This window comes from Tetrao urogallus, assembly GCF_951394365.1.
Source record: "Tetrao urogallus genome assembly, chromosome: 7".
Lineage (NCBI taxonomy): Eukaryota > Metazoa > Chordata > Aves > Galliformes > Phasianidae > Tetrao > Tetrao urogallus.
The window spans coordinates 28735522-28751992 of NC_136820.1; the positions used below are offsets into that span (position 1 = coordinate 28735522).

A 16471-nucleotide genomic window follows, 5' to 3' on the forward strand; every position below is an offset into this window, starting at 1 on the left:
AAGAGGGACATGGGAAGAAGAGCATTTAAGTGTTTCTATTTCAAGTATTCTAAACCCACAAAAGTGCATAAAATAAAAATTTGGTGAGTCATTACAAGCCCTGTGTATTAGAAGGGCCATCAGAGACTGCCATTTCAAGGAGTGCAGAGGTTAATAAAATAGTTAATTGCTCGTTGAAGCTAATTGGAAATAATAACTTGTATTTTGGAGATGAATCACTTGAAAAACAAATCGCATCTTATTCTTAAAAGTGCACTAATAGACCATAAGCTTTATTACCTGAGAGGTCAGTTCTCTCTGATCCATATTCAGTGTTATACGTGGAAAGCTTTTTTGAACAGTTACCATATTAAGTTTACATGGAATAATCACAAAAGCTATGCAGAGTCCCAGATATACCTTTGAACTGGTTTAGCAATTGTATGCTAAAAGGTAGAGAGCTTGTGTCATCAGAAGTCCTTAGGGATGCACACAGACTTGCATGCAGCTACCTGGAACCTTTTGCTACTTACAGCTGTTATTTGCTAGGGGTTGTATATGGCAGATGCAGATGAACAAAACAACTATGAAAATTCATCTCTAAATTAAATTCAGGCTTTAAAACTGTATCACTCTAGTATTATATAGCCACCACTTAGTATGCAGTGAAAGAAATGACATGTGCACATAGGTAAAAACCCCTCCTGTTTCTCCATATTCAGAAATCTATCTTCTCTACACTCTGATCTGCCTTTTCTGGGGTTGCTGGAGCTCTCCGAAAGAACAACAACCAAAAAACTTCTGAAAAATTTACAGTCACTAGAATATTGTGGTTGGTCATTGTGGAAGGAAAGCAGGAGATATAGAATTTTTCCAGTTTATGTGCATGCTGAGTGATACTTGTATCATGTCTACATGGCCAGAATGGTGTAAATGTGACTTTGTTGTAAATACAAAGCAGGCCACTACACCTCTTAGGTAAATGAAAGCAGGATCTGACTCTGAAGTCGTACAATCTCTGAAGAATAAACTAGATGGAAAGATGTGTGCCTGTGCTAACAATAGCTTTGTTTTCTGAATTTTATTCCTACCTGTTTTCAGCGGCAATTCTCTGTTGGCTTGGAAATGCCAAAAAAAATGTGATTGGCAAAACTCAGGACTACAGAAATCAATTAGAAACATGCCAGATATTAGCTGAATGTACCTGAAATGAAAGAGTTGCATGAAACATGTCTTCTCCCTTAATTTTTCTTTCTTTGCCTAAAGCACACAAAAGATGCTAAGAGGGAGTAACAAAGAAACCACACTCAAAATGCTGCACAGGTACTTACGAGCTTTTCATAGAGGAGAGTGGTCATAAAAAATTCATCTAATCATTGAAAAAGGAAAATTGCCCATGCATAACAAAAGAAAAATGAAATAGAGGTGAAAATAAACCCAGCAGAAGAACCTCCTATCTAGTCACTTTTCAGGACAAGCTGATATTATATTAGTGCTTTCAGAAAAAATGGAACACTGGAGGTTGGCATGCCATTAGCCTCCCACAGTATTCTGACAGCTAGATGATGCTTAAGAGCTTAGCTAAGACCCCTGTATGGCATTTAAATACTGCAGTATTCTGATGCCAAGGTGCTGTCCCATGATTTTGCTTCACTGTTGGCACATGAAATAAGGGTAGGCCTATTGTAGATTTTGACAATATTAGTAAAGTGAACTCCTGGTCATCTGTTCATACAGTTTTTACAATGATAACAAGACAATCTAGCTGCTCAACAGGGAAGTTCACTTTAGTGTCACAATCGGAATTGCCATGGGGTGTCTTATCGAAATGTAGTTGGAGCTTCTAAATAGTTTTCACCTACTGCTTTCATGACTTCGTGGACCTTAGTCATAAGCCATCAATGACTTGTCCTCTCCAGTTGGAGAATCCTGGAATTTGCACCCATGTGTCATAGCACAGCCATTCTACCTCCTCAGTTATTTCAGTTGTCTTTTTTTCACCTTTTCCAGCTCTACTATGTCTTTCTTGAGGTGAGGAGGCCAGAAAGATGTCTGTTGTAAGTTTTAAACAGAGACAAAAGGGTGTTCTATCTCCATGTCTGTTCCTGTTATCTCTGATGTTTTCCTGACTCTTCGGCTAACGCTACAGATTGAGCCAGAAATTCAGAGACCTGACCATGATTACTCCAAGATCTTGGTCCTGAATTTGATTGCCAGTTTGAAGTTTAGCATTTCGTAGGCAGGGCTTATATCACTTGTCCCTGCTTTTGTCTTTGTTGAAGTTCGCATGGTATCTTCTCCTCTCTCTTAGTTATGTGAAGAGTCTGTTACTATTCTCTAGAAGTGCAAAACATGATCTGGAAACAGTCCTCACATCATTAATGAATACACTAAACAAAAAGCCAGCCCCAATACCTTTCCTGAGGTCACCTAACTGACTTGTCTCCATCCAAAAGTGTCCATAAAGCTTTTACTCCCTGCTGCTTAAACATCGTTTGGACTATAAAACCTTTCTTCCAATCCTGTTCAATATTTTTTTAGAGTAGAAACTTGCCATGGTCTTTTTGAAAATCCATATGCATTATGTCTGCTGTGCTCTCTTAAAGCTTGGAAAACTTACTTATGCATAGTTTAGGCAAAGATTTTACCAATGAGTTCAGTGCAGCAGAAAAAAGATCAACTTATGTAAGAAACACTTATCTTGTCTGTAGACCTTGTGTTATGCTATTTAATGTAATGCTGCTATGAAAAGAATATTGCAAAAGAAGCTGTGAAAAAAAAGAAATGCAGTATAGATTGATTTTGTAGATTCTTCCTCAATGAGAAAAAATAATGGGTGCCTGCAAATTGTTCATATTTGCCTTTTCTTTTTGTTAAATTTCAGATGGCGTTCATACTTTATTATATGGCGATCGTTGGCCATGCTTTGTCTATAACATCCCTGTTGATTTCCTTGGCAATTTTCTTCTATTTCAAGTAAGTGTTTCTTACAAACACTCTCTCTTCTTTCCATGAGGGATCTCATGTTGTAATTAAAGAAAAACTTGGAAGGGAACATGGCCGGCTCTTCCGAGTGCCTTTTTATATGATACTGATTGGACAAAAAGCATCTGCACGGGGTTCTCTCACCACTGGGACATCTTCCAATGGTGTGCAGCCAAAATTGTGATGATAGATTATTCAAAGTGGTGTAAAAGTGCCATCCATAGGGAAATAGTGTAACTGGAAATCTGGTTAAGGCCTTTCATTTACCAGTTGCCTGTTATTCCTTGGAGGGCATGTCCAGCCCGTAGAAGTAGCAGTGACTTCATGTGGCAGTGATTTGAAACCTCCCATCTCCCAAAGGACAGGAATACCCTCATCAGTTGCTGAGGGACTGATCGTTGACATGACATATGTAGGTGCTTACAGAACTCATCACTAGGGATGCATCTAACAGTAGTGTGCAGTCATTTTCATTAAAAGGAAAAACAGTAATGTTTTATATCAGAACTTTCAAGGAGACTAAACTGATATTCACTGAAAGTGTTGCAGCTACGCTGTGGGAGTTCAGGTATACATTTCAGCATACTGTACTTTTGTGAACTTGTTTGCACACTGTTTATTACAGCAGCGAGGGAGAAGTAGGAGCTCAGATTTGCCCTCAGACATTTAGTCAGGGTTTCAGACACTATCAGTAGTGAGGAACAAACTGTCTGGTTTCACTTCAGGGAACTGCTGATAACTGAAAGACACTAATGCCAGTACATTTCTAGCAGATTAAGGGCTCCATTTATTTCTTTATTTTTAAATCACATGAAAAGCTGAGGTATCTAGACATATCTAAAACACACTCTAGCCAAAGAGGATTTCTCAGTAGCAGTGTAAACATGATACAGGGAGATTACTGTGGAGAAAATATTAGAGAATAACTGCTGGACAGGGCCCTGAGCTACTGTGCATCCAGAGCTATGCTGACTTGCATAACATATATTCTTTTCCAAACTTTTAAGCAATCTTCTTAAGGTGTGTCAGTTTAACGTTACTGTAAACTACCAGCTTCTGGGACTTCAGAAACTGGGGTTATGATGTCCATTCAGATACTTTGGAAAAATGACCCGAATGGGATTGTATTATCTTACTGATTTCAGCAAAGGTGCATCCATTATTTGCAGTCAGAGGGCAAGACCATTACTTCATGACCAGAGATAGAGAAGTGCTCATCAGCTGCAGAATATATCTGAACATAGCTGTAAGGTAATCTAAAAGGACAAGAGAAGTTTTCTGAGTTGATTAGATACAAACTGTTTTTTTCACAATCTTCTATGCAGCAATGAAGAAAGAGTAGTTATGCAATAATGGTAAACCATAGCAATTGAATTCCATCACTGTTGTTATTATAAAGAGTATATTTTTTGGAGCCTGCAAGAAAATATTTGAAGCTGAAGTTGTTCATTATGTCAGAACACAAATAGGCCTGTGTTAGAGTAGCACTAAGTTTTTTTAAAGTCATTGATGAGCATTCAAAATACAATTTTTCACTTCTTTATCATCATTCTCATAGAAGGTTATGTGATATTATTTTGTGTAGCCATCAATCTATTTCAGAAGGTCAAAGGCATATATGTAATCCAAAAGCATAAAGTACTTTTAGACCTACTTAATTATGTTCCCAGTAGACTGACAAAAGAGCATGACTTTTATAGATAGGTCACAATTAATTAATTCTTTTTATTTGGTTGACATTTCTATAAAACTGAAATCCAAAAAACCCCGAACCCATCTAATCTATCAAATTGGTAGTCAAGTATAACAAATACACCATATACATTTTTTTTCAGATCCTAGTGACCAAGATAATAACTGTGAATTATGAGCAGTTTCTAAATTTACACTTTCCCACTCATGCCAAATCATGAATTCATATGTGCTTTGTTTTCAAAAAAAAGCAGGATTCATTCTCCATGAACGCAGTTTTTCACATTGGAATTTCAAAGTCCGTAAGGGTTTTTTTTCCTATTCTTTAATCTTGTAGCAGTAACTTAAAACAAAGGGTATTTCTGTAATCATTGGAGTTTTGTCACCAGTAAGTCCAAGTAATCAGAATGAAGTACACCCAGTGCGTATTCTGTCACAACCATTTAGTTATAAACATTTCGTATGACTCTTGTAGTACAGAGGTTTTGTATGTCTAGACTAAATGGCATTTCTTAAGTATCTTGGACCTGGTAGATTTAATGTGTTGCATCATAACTGAGTAACTTCGGTACAACATGAAGTGCTTTATATGCTGGATTGTAAGATACCATCAACTTCATTAACTGAACTTCTAAGATGTGTGTTTTGGCCGCAAATAGATATATGAAGATTTATAGAACCCATCATTACATAGCAAACACAAAACTCCTGCTTAGATATATATAGCAATTGTAGAAAATTGGGTTAAAAAGATGCTCTTGCTGAACCTCTGCCTCTAGAGAGCAAGGGGTAGTTTGACTTTGTCTTTAACAGTCTGCAGTGAAAGTTGCTCCATGAGACCCCAAATACTTGTTCCAGTGCTTAAAGCAATTATAGTCTCAAAGACCCTGCATTATTTAACTCAAATTTTACATGAGGGACCTCAGCCTATTTCTGGCCTCAACTTTGATTTATATTACCTTTGCAGTCTTTTCTGAAAATGCACTCCTTATGTCTTATGATAAATCCATGTACAAATCTGAGAAATACATCTGTTAACAGGTCAAATATTATGGGTTAATTATTCCAAATACATTCCACTCAATAAAATCAAGAGAATAGCTGAGCCTTTTGCATCTTTGTGGCAGAGGACAGAATTCCTCTTGGAGATGGTAAGGAAGTGGTATCTCCACATGAAAATGCAGAGAAACAGAAAACAGTGTTTCTATGGCAGAATAGAAGAATGAAGTTATTTTTAATGAGAGTAAAATAAAGTAACCAATACTGAAGTAATGTAGTTTCAGAAGAGAGGTTGAGATACTCCATAACTCAGGTGAGAAGTCATGAGTCAGAGAACAAGGGGACCTGGATATTCTGAATGAATTCAGTCAGGCTCCAAATATTTTTTACCGGCTGGAGCACAGCAGAAATGTGATAGGACTGACTTTTATATTTTGGTTGGATTCATAGACCTATGGATATATTCAGACTGCGTGCTTTCTAGTAAACACTGTCTCAGTAGTGTTATAAATCTACTGCCCAGTTACTTCAGCTGCTGATCCCTGAACAAGTTCACCATGGATGAGATTAAGGTGTCTTGGAAAAGAGCATGTTTAGTAATATGTGAAACCTATGAAACAGGAAGTGCAACAGTTGGACTTTACATAAGCTGTAATAGGAACCTGTAAGATTATAGGCTCAAAGTGGGTGAATAAAAAATATGGGTTATTAATCCTGGTAATTTCCAGAGGATCAATTTGATGAGTGGCTGTGATATCATGTTAATGGGGTAAAGAGGTAGCTAGAGATTGTCTAATGAACTGCTGAATTCCCATTTCTTCTAAGAAATAGAGCAAAACCACAGCTACAGTAGTGCATTGAGAAGTCTGGAATCTGAAATCTTCTAGCCAGGCTCCAGAGCTCTTTGTGGCTGTTTGGACAGGATTTGGTCAAAATGCCTAACCCAATTGGTCCAAAAAGGTAATTCCATACCTCTGGGGCCTTGCAGTGAAGAAGGCAGGTTCAGGTTGACTCAGTGTTAGTTCTGAATCACTGACAGCTCAATCCTGACATTCCCAGGCCATGCTGAAAGATTCATCTGACAACAGCCTTCCTGACAGCAGTATGCCTCCCTCTTTCCTCCTCCTCTGCTTATCCTTTCCTTTCAATTAGTAATTTGTAACACAGATATTACAGGAAGAAGTATAAAAAGGGATCAAAACAAACTGCTACAAGATGAGAGGACAAAGAAGAAACCAAACTAAAATAATAAGGAAGTAAGAGTAAAGCTGTATGGGAACAGTCTTCTTGTTACCTTCAGCTGTCTTCTCCCATCTGGATATGGCAGTGATAGATTATTTGACCTTCAACAGAAGGCAAGCTGTCAATCAGACAGTCAGTCAAATGTAAGAGATGGTTTCAGAGCTGTACAGTAGCCTTTGATCGTAGACATGTCAGTTAATAGCTCACAGAGGTTTCTGTTTCAGAATGTGAAGAAAAATTCTTCCTGTATATAAGCAGTCTTTCCTGCCAGAGGTTATTCTCCTTAGAATTTGAAGAATCTAAATTCATAATTATCTGGCATCATAGATGCCATATACAGTACTTTTGGAAGGAAATATTGAGTCAGTGTTGGTGAGCATTGATCAGGAATATTTATTTATGATAGGAAACAAATATTCATAAAGCAGTGTGCCCAACAATTACATGCATCTTAACACTACTTCCATTGTCTTACATGATAAAAAGGAAAAAAGGGATACCTGACTCCAAATCACTTCCCGTTTAATTATTAAAACAAAGATATTTTTGTAAATGTAACTGAAGAGTATAGTAAGGTTAGGTCTGTGAGAACAATAGATGTTGTATTGTGAATGTACCTGCCAGTACCATTGTTGGCAAAGCTTTTACAGAAAATAGAAGGATAATGTATGGAAGGATCAGTTGTAGAAATTTGTTGAGAGTTTTCTCCAAGGAGGACGTGGTAGAAAACATGAAAATAATTATTTGAAAACTAAAAAAATCTCCAGGAGATGGAAAATAACTGACTGGGTGTGAAAATCAGTGCTCTCAATGTCCGTGATTGAAGAATAGTGACAGATTCACAGAATAGAAAGAAAATAGTGCGAAAAATGCCTTGGGAATCAATATCATAAATGCAATAGAAAATTGGGGGTAGGAACTCAAAAATAAGGGTGCTTGTGTGTGAATAGGATGTCCTATCTCTGTTAAAGAAAGTATAGGAAGCATAGGAAGAAAAGTAAAATGAGAGACAAATGTGCAAATCATAGGAGATACTGAAAGTCAGAGACACAACTGATAGAATCATAATGACATAAAGAGAGATGGAATTTTAGGTCTGGATGATTAGCTTAGTCGTGCCTTTTTGCATAGTGATTAATAAAGCTGAATAGGGAACGTACAGAAAGTTGAGTGGAGGATGGGCATCTTTCAAAGACACCTTTAAGGAATGATTAGGGAATCTGGAGAAGAGCCAGAAAGAGAGTCAGAGAAGGAGAGTACCAGTGGTGACTGTCAAAACCAGCAGGTAGAACGAATTTGGGTTTTGCTAGGAAGTGAATATCACAAACTGCTGAGCACAGGTTCATGTGCAGGGCAAGATGGGTAGATGGATAAGATTGGAATTGAAAAAGAGGGTTTCCAGGCAGAATTGCTGGCAAATTTTCAATGAGATAAGAGATAAATAGGAAAAGGGAGGTGGAGGTATAGAAGATAACAAGTTGGACCATGAGTGCAGCTGAAAATTAGTGAAGCCAAACTTTCCATTATAAGTGTAGATGCTGAGAAAGAGAGGAAGATGAGAAGATTGGGCAAAAGGAGTTTTCCTCTCAAGGCAGACCAAATCAGGAAGGTTCCATTGTCATTTTAATGGAAAATACGAAGGGTCAGGTAATTAAGTGAGAATAGAGAAATATACACTTCATGATGCTGTTCGATCATTAACATGAAAGCTGTAATCAAGGAAGAAAAGTTTAAGAGACTGAAGGAAGGATGGTGAAAAGCAGAGCAAAGAGCTTGGACAGCAGATAGAGCAAAATATTTGGAAGGGTAGTTCCAATTTTATAGAGAAGTAAGACTGGGAAAAGCCAAGAAAAGCAGGAATGTGAGGAATGACAGGAATGAAAGTGGAAGTCCACATATATGGCAGAGACTATCACATAAAATTGACTATCTATACTTGTAGCCACATAGAGAGGCAGCTGGAGAGACAAGGATCTGCATCTCTCTGGCCATGATCAAAGAGACTGCTCTAAGTGATGGGCAAATCTTGATTTATTGAGGATGAGATGTATGTTATCAGAACTGTAAGAAGACAGAGGGTGAAGTGTACATGGTAGTGTCCCAAAATAAGTGATGCCAGTAGCACAGACAAAGTGTAATGATAGAGAATGGAGAGAAGGAAAGAATTAGGACCAGACAAACACTTCTAGTGCAAAGGAGCAGAAGAGGAACATTAGGCTCGATTTGTGATGGGGGCAAATACAAGTAAAATAAGCACAATAGCACAGTGTAGAATAGGTCAGTCCAAAGAACAGTCTGTTTTCCCCAATATTCTATCCTACAGGAGGTCAAACTAAAGGTGCACCTAGCCCCATGTCTGGTATTCAACAGCTGCCAATAGCTAATGCTAAAATAATATAAAATCCAGACTAGGATAAAGAGATACTCTTCATTCTAGCCCCAGGGGCCTCCATCTCACGGACATTCTGAAACAAAGAAGATGTCTTGGTGGGTAAAGTAGATAACAAAAGTAGTGAGAATTTCAGGATGATGATGACCATAGCCAGCAAGGCAATCTAAGCTAAAGGAAGATTTCCATCCAGTAGCTCACAGAAAAGGTGTAAGAACAACTTAAAGATATGTGGCAGGTCACCAAGGAGGAAAATAAATAAATACATACATAAATAAGGAAGCAAACAGATAAGCAGAAAGCAGTTCTCTGTTTTTGGAAAAAGTGCATTCTGCATTAACCTCCATGTACAGAGCAGCTAAAACTCACAGCCAGTGCACAGCTCCAGACTGTGAAAGACTTACATGCATCAGCAGGAAGAAATATTTGCTTGTCTTAGCTGTTCCTTTACCTGCAGTTTTCACCAGCTTTATTTCAGTGATCAGTGAGGGCAAACATCATTATCTGTCATCTTCAGGACCACTTTTCTGTAATCAGCTCTGGAGGTGTTCTCTGCTCAGGGGTAGCCAAGGGGGTGGCCTAAGGTTTTTGGTAGGAATTGGAAAGGACAGATGGTTCAAGATAGAAACTGAAGTCATGATTTAGCTGTGCAAGAATTTTGTAACCTTGGGAAATTCTGCTACCCTCAATAGCAGATATCCACCACCCTCCCCATGCTGCTGCTCCCTCTGGGCAGGAAAACAACCTCTTCAGCTGGTGTCAGAGGCATGCAGGATACCAACCCTAATCCCCCTGAAATTTAAGGGGATTCCTACACAATGTTCTCATCAACAATTCCTAAAGCAGGAAATAATATTCATCAGAATATTTGAGAATTTGAGTCTCCAAGGAGCAGTTTATTATCAAGCAGTGGTTCTAATTTTTGCTACTTGTGTATCTAACAATTCTCAGGGTTCTGCTTCAGCACTTAATATCTCGATTACCATGAAATAATGAAAAGCATCAAGGGATGAGAATGTAGCTGGATGGCTCTTTGCAACATGGCTAAAAAGCATGTGGTACTAAACAGGTGTAAAAACAAAACAAAAAAATTTGTCAGAGGTTACGGCTGCAATGCAAGGCATGTGTTTTCCGATTATGCGTTGCCAAAAGGCATTCTTGAGAAATTATTGCCAGAAAGAGCTTGTTAAAGTGACTTCAGAAGAAAAATAATAATTTACAACGTGTGCTCCATATTTTTCAGGAGTCTCAGTTGTCAAAGGATAACACTGCATAAGAATTTGTTTTTTTCTTACGTGCTGAACTCCATGTTTACCATTGCCCACCTCATCATCGTTGTTCCTAACCCAGGCCTTGTGAAAAGGGATCCCGTAAGTATCCTTCTTTCTATCTTTACACTCAAATAAAATTATTATGGCTGCATCAAAACGAGGCGTGCCCATTCACCAGTTAATGATAGCCAGGCACGAAGCATTCAGATTCTCGGAATTGACCTTGCTCAGATCTTTCATCCAGCAGCAAAAAGCCTTGAATTTGGTACAAGAGGAAAGAGCCTCAGTCTTGCTCCAGACTGCCTTTCTGAACAAACTTGTGTCAGATCCCCACTTTTGTGTCAGATCTTGTCAGCAACTGCTTGGCATTTCCCAGCAAAGCCCCCCAAGGATAGATGTTTGGGCCACCCAACTGCCATTTCTCACAAGCATGCATGATGGAGAAGGGTAAGGATGAAGAGGGATATAACTTTTTTCAACCCCTCCTCTCCCCCTGCAAAAATCTGTTTGCTGTGTTCTTTCTTAGGAAGTGGTAAATCAGAGCAATAGCAATAGTTCAGTGCTATCAGAAAGCAGCACAACCTGAGCCAGCCCTCAGCTGATAAATATGCATGGCAGATCTGTTACCCAGCTCTGACCATGCTAACAGAGTCATTGCCTTGCTCCTGCAGTCCTGGCTGATGCAAAATTAGCTCAAGCCTGGGAATCTCTCAGGTTTTGTCACAACACCAATCAGCTTGTCTTCTAGTAAGGGCTTTCAATTATGGTCCCAACTATTTATCTGCTTCTAATTTTGTGAAAGCAATTGTGCTAATAACAATTTTTTATTTTATCCAATCGTGTGTCTCTCAGATGTGCTCCCAGTTGAGTAAGCTAATTAAAGCAGGAAATATATAGACTAGAGAAAAGATCACCGGTCACAGAGACCATCTGGAGATTAAAAAAAATAGAACAGCAAAAGAGTAATTAAAACATCATACTTTGTTCCTCCTTACTGCATAGTACATATCCTGTGCAAGAGAAGCAGTGAAAATGCACTTGATATTTGAAAATACAATGCTGGCACATAGTATAGCACCTAAATGGAAGTAAGATCTTTATCTTGGGGTTAAGAATGATACTTCCTGACAGCAGAAGTAAATTATCTGAAGTGGTTTAAATTAAAATTTGAGCTGCAGCAAGAACTCTTGTCCTGTAAAATTTCATTAAAAATCTGTATCCAGTGCCTTGGGGCTAGATCCATCTTTGGAGTGAAATCTTAACCCCAGTGAAGTCAATGACAAAGGTCTCAGAGGCTTCATTAGAGCCACATAGCCACAGGACAAACAGTGGGGTGCTGAGCATCAACTCACCTAGGTTGCGATGGCAACGGGCTCTATAGAATTGCCATAAGCAGTCACCTCTGGCTCAGAGCTTCACAGCTGCAGGCAACTTCCAGGCCTCCTAGAGATGGCCTGGGTGGATGAATACACTCTGATCCCGAAGAAATCAGCATGTGGAAGTTGGCCAAGCCAGTGCCCTTCACTGTTAGGCACAGCTGAGTATAGCTGAGTTAGTTGGCCTGGCATCACCTCTTCAGCTACATACTGACTTAATTGCTTTGATGAACAAAGGCCTTATTTTTCACTTTCTTCTTCCAAACACAATTTGCATGTGTTTGACTCAGCAGTGAACTGATGTCTAGAATTGAGATACAAATCTGGGGAGAAAAGGAGCTGGGATCTCCTCTTTTTGGTCTGTAGTCAAGTATGGATCGAGGGTACACTCAAAGGAGGTAACAAGGTAATGTGTTCAGACCAAACCAACGTGTCTGCCAACATCATTAGAAAGTATATTCTGTTTTTGGTGCTGATTAGCAGAGAAAATGAAGACTTCATAGTTCGTATTTTTCTACACCTGCTCCATATTCTGTTTTATTGAGTCCATTTTGATATGGCTACTTGTGACTTCCTGTAATGTGCTGCATTTATCCAGTTTCTTCCTGTGCATCTTCTGAGCTTGACAGTCCTGTGTGTGTGGCCTACCTCAAATATATATGTGGAAATACTGAAGAGTGTGCAAGGAATTTTGGAGTCACAGATACCTCATATTTATGGCCACACTCAGAGGTGAAGTTCATGGTATTTAATCTGCAAAATAATAAATGTGTTTCCACCTCAGTAGCTCCTGCTTTTTTTTTCTGCCTAAAGTTTCACAGCCAATCTTAAATATGCAATGTCATGGGAAAAGTACTTACAGTGAATACATATTTATGAGGACATCAACAAATCCATATCATTTGCAAAGAAGAAAGAAGGTTCTGTTAAATAACCAAGAGAAAAGACAGGAGGAGCAAAAGAGGAATTTCATCCCCAACATCAAGACACCCACATTTTCCCTGAATCTGAATACAATGTGTGAGAAAATCCAAAGTATCATTTCTATGAGATATCATAATGCATCTTTACTCACATATATTTTTCTGCAAAGATTTGATTGTTCTACTCATGTAAATTGGTAACTCAAACCCTTTCACATCTTAATTCAAATTTTTCCTTTTTTTTTCTTTTCCCTGTTTTCTGGTTATTTAATTCTCTGTGTCTCTCTCTCTCTGTCTCTCTCTACATGATTTATCTGGAACTGAAATTATGGAAGAGAAAGATGTGAGCCTAGATGGCTATATAAGAAGAAGCAAAAAAAAAAAAAAAAAAAAGAAGGTTTGGGGCACTTGAACAAAAAGAGCAGGAACACATGCACGAATACTTGTATAATACTTGTATATATGTATTGAAAACTGTTGTATAAGATAATTATTTGCATCTTGTATATGAATTAGCAACTGCATTAATTATACTGTCACTGAAACAGATTTTGTAGAAAGGCGTGTCTTCTATTTTGAGAACGACCTGCAGAAGAAGAGTTGTCTGTGAACAACACATTATGTTCACTGTTAAAAAGCCTAGAAATAAAATAAAACTTTGCTGCCTAATCTTTTAATATAGCCTTGCATATCAGATCTGTAGTTTTCATTTTTTTCTTATTTCACAAGGCTAGTAATTTTAATACCAAATACTTGAGATAAAGAAACTGAGATAAAGAAAAATACAGCTAATGACTAGAGGGATTACTCTGCTAATGAGAAACTGATTATTGAAACTGAATAATTGATCTACTCTGTGGGCACCACAGTGTTTGCAGATGAGACCCAAGTCAGTAATGGCTCAGTAATTAGATAGAAATGCTTCTGGAAAAGCTTCAAGAGATCTTATTGTATTTTTATCACTTTGTTATTCTAGTGGAGAGATTACCTGCTTTCTTCAGGCATTTTCTAGCCCCTTCATCTTTCATATAGCAGTTTTTCCCTTACTTCTGACATTGTGTGGTGTGAAAGGTTCAATTTCAACTGCAGTTTTGTGGAGACTGTAGCAAGGAGCAGTCTTCCACTGGAAGCTCCTGGGAGCCTTGTGTGGACTTAGCTCTTGCTGAGGTAGACATGGGATATGGAATGCTGAAAACCTTCTTGCCTCCTTTTGTAGATAAACATCAAAGATTTTGAACTAGTTTGCCACTCTTCCTGCTGGTGCAGCTTGTTCTTCCTCCATCTAACAGGGCCAGCAGCATGTAGCCCCCTCCCATTCCCAAGCATTTCAAATTAGCATTACAATGAGTAAAGCAAGGTCATGGTAGTAGTAATATTTAAAAAAAATTAGTACTGTCATGGAGACTAGAGCACTATAAAAAGTCTCACCATTGACTAGTTCAAGTGAAAATCTTCACTGCCCAAGCATATTAGGCATTTCTCCCTATTATAGTAGAATAGTGGAAATAAAAAGGAGTTGTGTAGGAAGATAAGTCTGTGAAGTAGTTATTGTGACTTGTGGGGTTACAGCACTGTTGGCTTGCCCTATTCTCAAAGGAATAAACAGGGTATGAGAGACAAGAATACAGAGGAGATTCACAGCATTTCAGCAACAGTGTTTGCACTATTGCACCAATTTTTGTCTCTTGCTATTTTCTGTTCTTTCTGATGTAGGCTGAGAGAGCCTTAGCCTTTTAAAATATAGGTTTTCAAATGAGAGATCCATGACTTACACCAGGGAAGATAAGTGGAAAAATACTGGTCTTTGTGGCCGACGATTGTCAGCAGTCCCCTTGGGAAGCTGCAGGATGGAGCTCCACAAAGGATAAGTGTGTTTTGATCCTTAGCGTTGTTTCCTGTGTTATGCTCAGGGTTGAGCTTCAGGAGGCTCTGTTCTTGTCAAATTAAATTGATTCTTCGTTAAACTATTTCCAGAACTTTCCTGTCCCTCTTAAAGAATCTCTGGAGGTTTTCATCTTAGTACATCTTTTTCTTCCTCCTGTTTCCAGGTAGAACACTTACAGGGATCTCTGCAACCAGTGCAAGCCCAAAGAGATGACTGCAAGCTATTCTAAAGTATAATATGAATTCAGAACTCCTCAGAATAATCAAGTCTTCTCCCCACAATGAAATTCAGAGAGATTAATGCAGAACTCTGACAAATTTTCAGGCTGGAATAATATCTGCATTCATTTTAAGACAGAGCTGTCAGTGTCTAAATGGCATGAAACAGAGCAGTAATTCCCATCATTTTTTCCCAAGGTCTTTATATTCTTGTTTATATCCTCAAAACTCTCAGAGTAATGGAGAAAACAAAGCACTGTGTAATTCTGGTGGTGTCAGATTCACTAATGTGATGTGCCTTGCCATGCCCAGAAGATGAAGTATGGATGATTAAAGGATGTTCACAGCATTCAGAAATTACACTCCTGCGAAGAACATTTGTGGTTTTTATGGAACAACTATATCTGGTCTGAAGTCAGTCAGCCACCGCCTCTGAGAAAGATCTGAGCTTCCACAACAAAGTTATTCCAGTTATTTTCTCAATTGTAAGACACCATCAAATTAACAGCTGGCCTCAGGGGGAAGGAAAAACAATTTAAGATACTAAATATTTATTTTGGGACAGATTTCCTCATTTTCCTTTCCTTAGTAATAATTCAGAAATTATACATTGCAGTTGCTTTCTCTTCTTTTAAAGCAGTATCTCTTAGTAGGTTCAAGTATCTCAAAACAGAGTCTCAAAGGGGAGGACAATAGCTTTCATGTAGCCCAGACTCAAGGTATTTCCACGTCAAAACAACCCAGGCTCCATCAGATTCTTCAGATATTATTTCTGCAGTGTTTTCCCAACATGTGACTTCTTACTTGGGAGAATGAGTGTTGTTTCCCTCAGAAAGGATCTTGTGCTGCAAAATGCATCATGGTCCTGCAGCTGAAGGCCTCAGACCCTGGGGTTTGTTCTTAGGTTTGAGGCTTGCATCTTTTCTGCAAGAAAGGCCAGGAAGACCTACAGTCTCAGCATGGATGGAGACCAAACTGCAGATTCAGCTGTCCCTATGAAAAGTCTGTCATGCTTCTACATTTTTACATACCTCCACTGTCTGTGGACCCTGCAGGTCCTGCCATTGTGACAGTGAGAAGTGAGCACCCAGAACAGCTGATACCAAAATCAAAAAAATCTCTGCATCTCCAGTCCCATTTAACACCTTTCTTCAGATTTCCTGCTTTTGTTTCCTTGGACATCCTTCTTAATATACAGCGTGTTTAGCAGCTCCTTAAGCTCATGGGACCAGCTAGCATCCAGATGGGAAATCTTGCTGTTCAATAATACACCTTGCTGATACCATCTGACCCAGCAGTCCTCCTACCTGGCCACAGTGACCACTTAGGGTTTTCACAGGAGATTGTCATAGCAAAGCACTTGCTGGCTGTGTGTGCAAGGTGTGTGGATCCACTAGAGATTTGCCCCAGCTGAGGAAACCAGTTAAGCACAAGGAGACTGTACCTTGCCCTGCCTTGCTCCCTGCTTACTGCAATGCTGGGTTCACCACATGGACCCCGTAGGACTCCAGC

At 38.8% G+C, this 16471-nt stretch overlaps 1 protein-coding gene across 1 annotated transcript in view; it reads left to right on the plus strand.

Moving 5' to 3' along the window:
* Window positions 1–16471, plus strand: part of CALCR (calcitonin receptor) — a gene marked incomplete at both ends in the record, with an annotated part of 60156 nt that overhangs the window by 21605 nt on the left and 22080 nt on the right. Inside the window, 2 exons of the mRNA XM_079538370.1 lie at window positions 2864–2955; window positions 10530–10656. Of these exons, the coding sequence (XP_079394496.1) occupies window positions 2864–2955; window positions 10530–10656 (219 nt within the window). The remainder of the gene's footprint in view (window positions 1–2863; window positions 2956–10529; window positions 10657–16471) is intronic.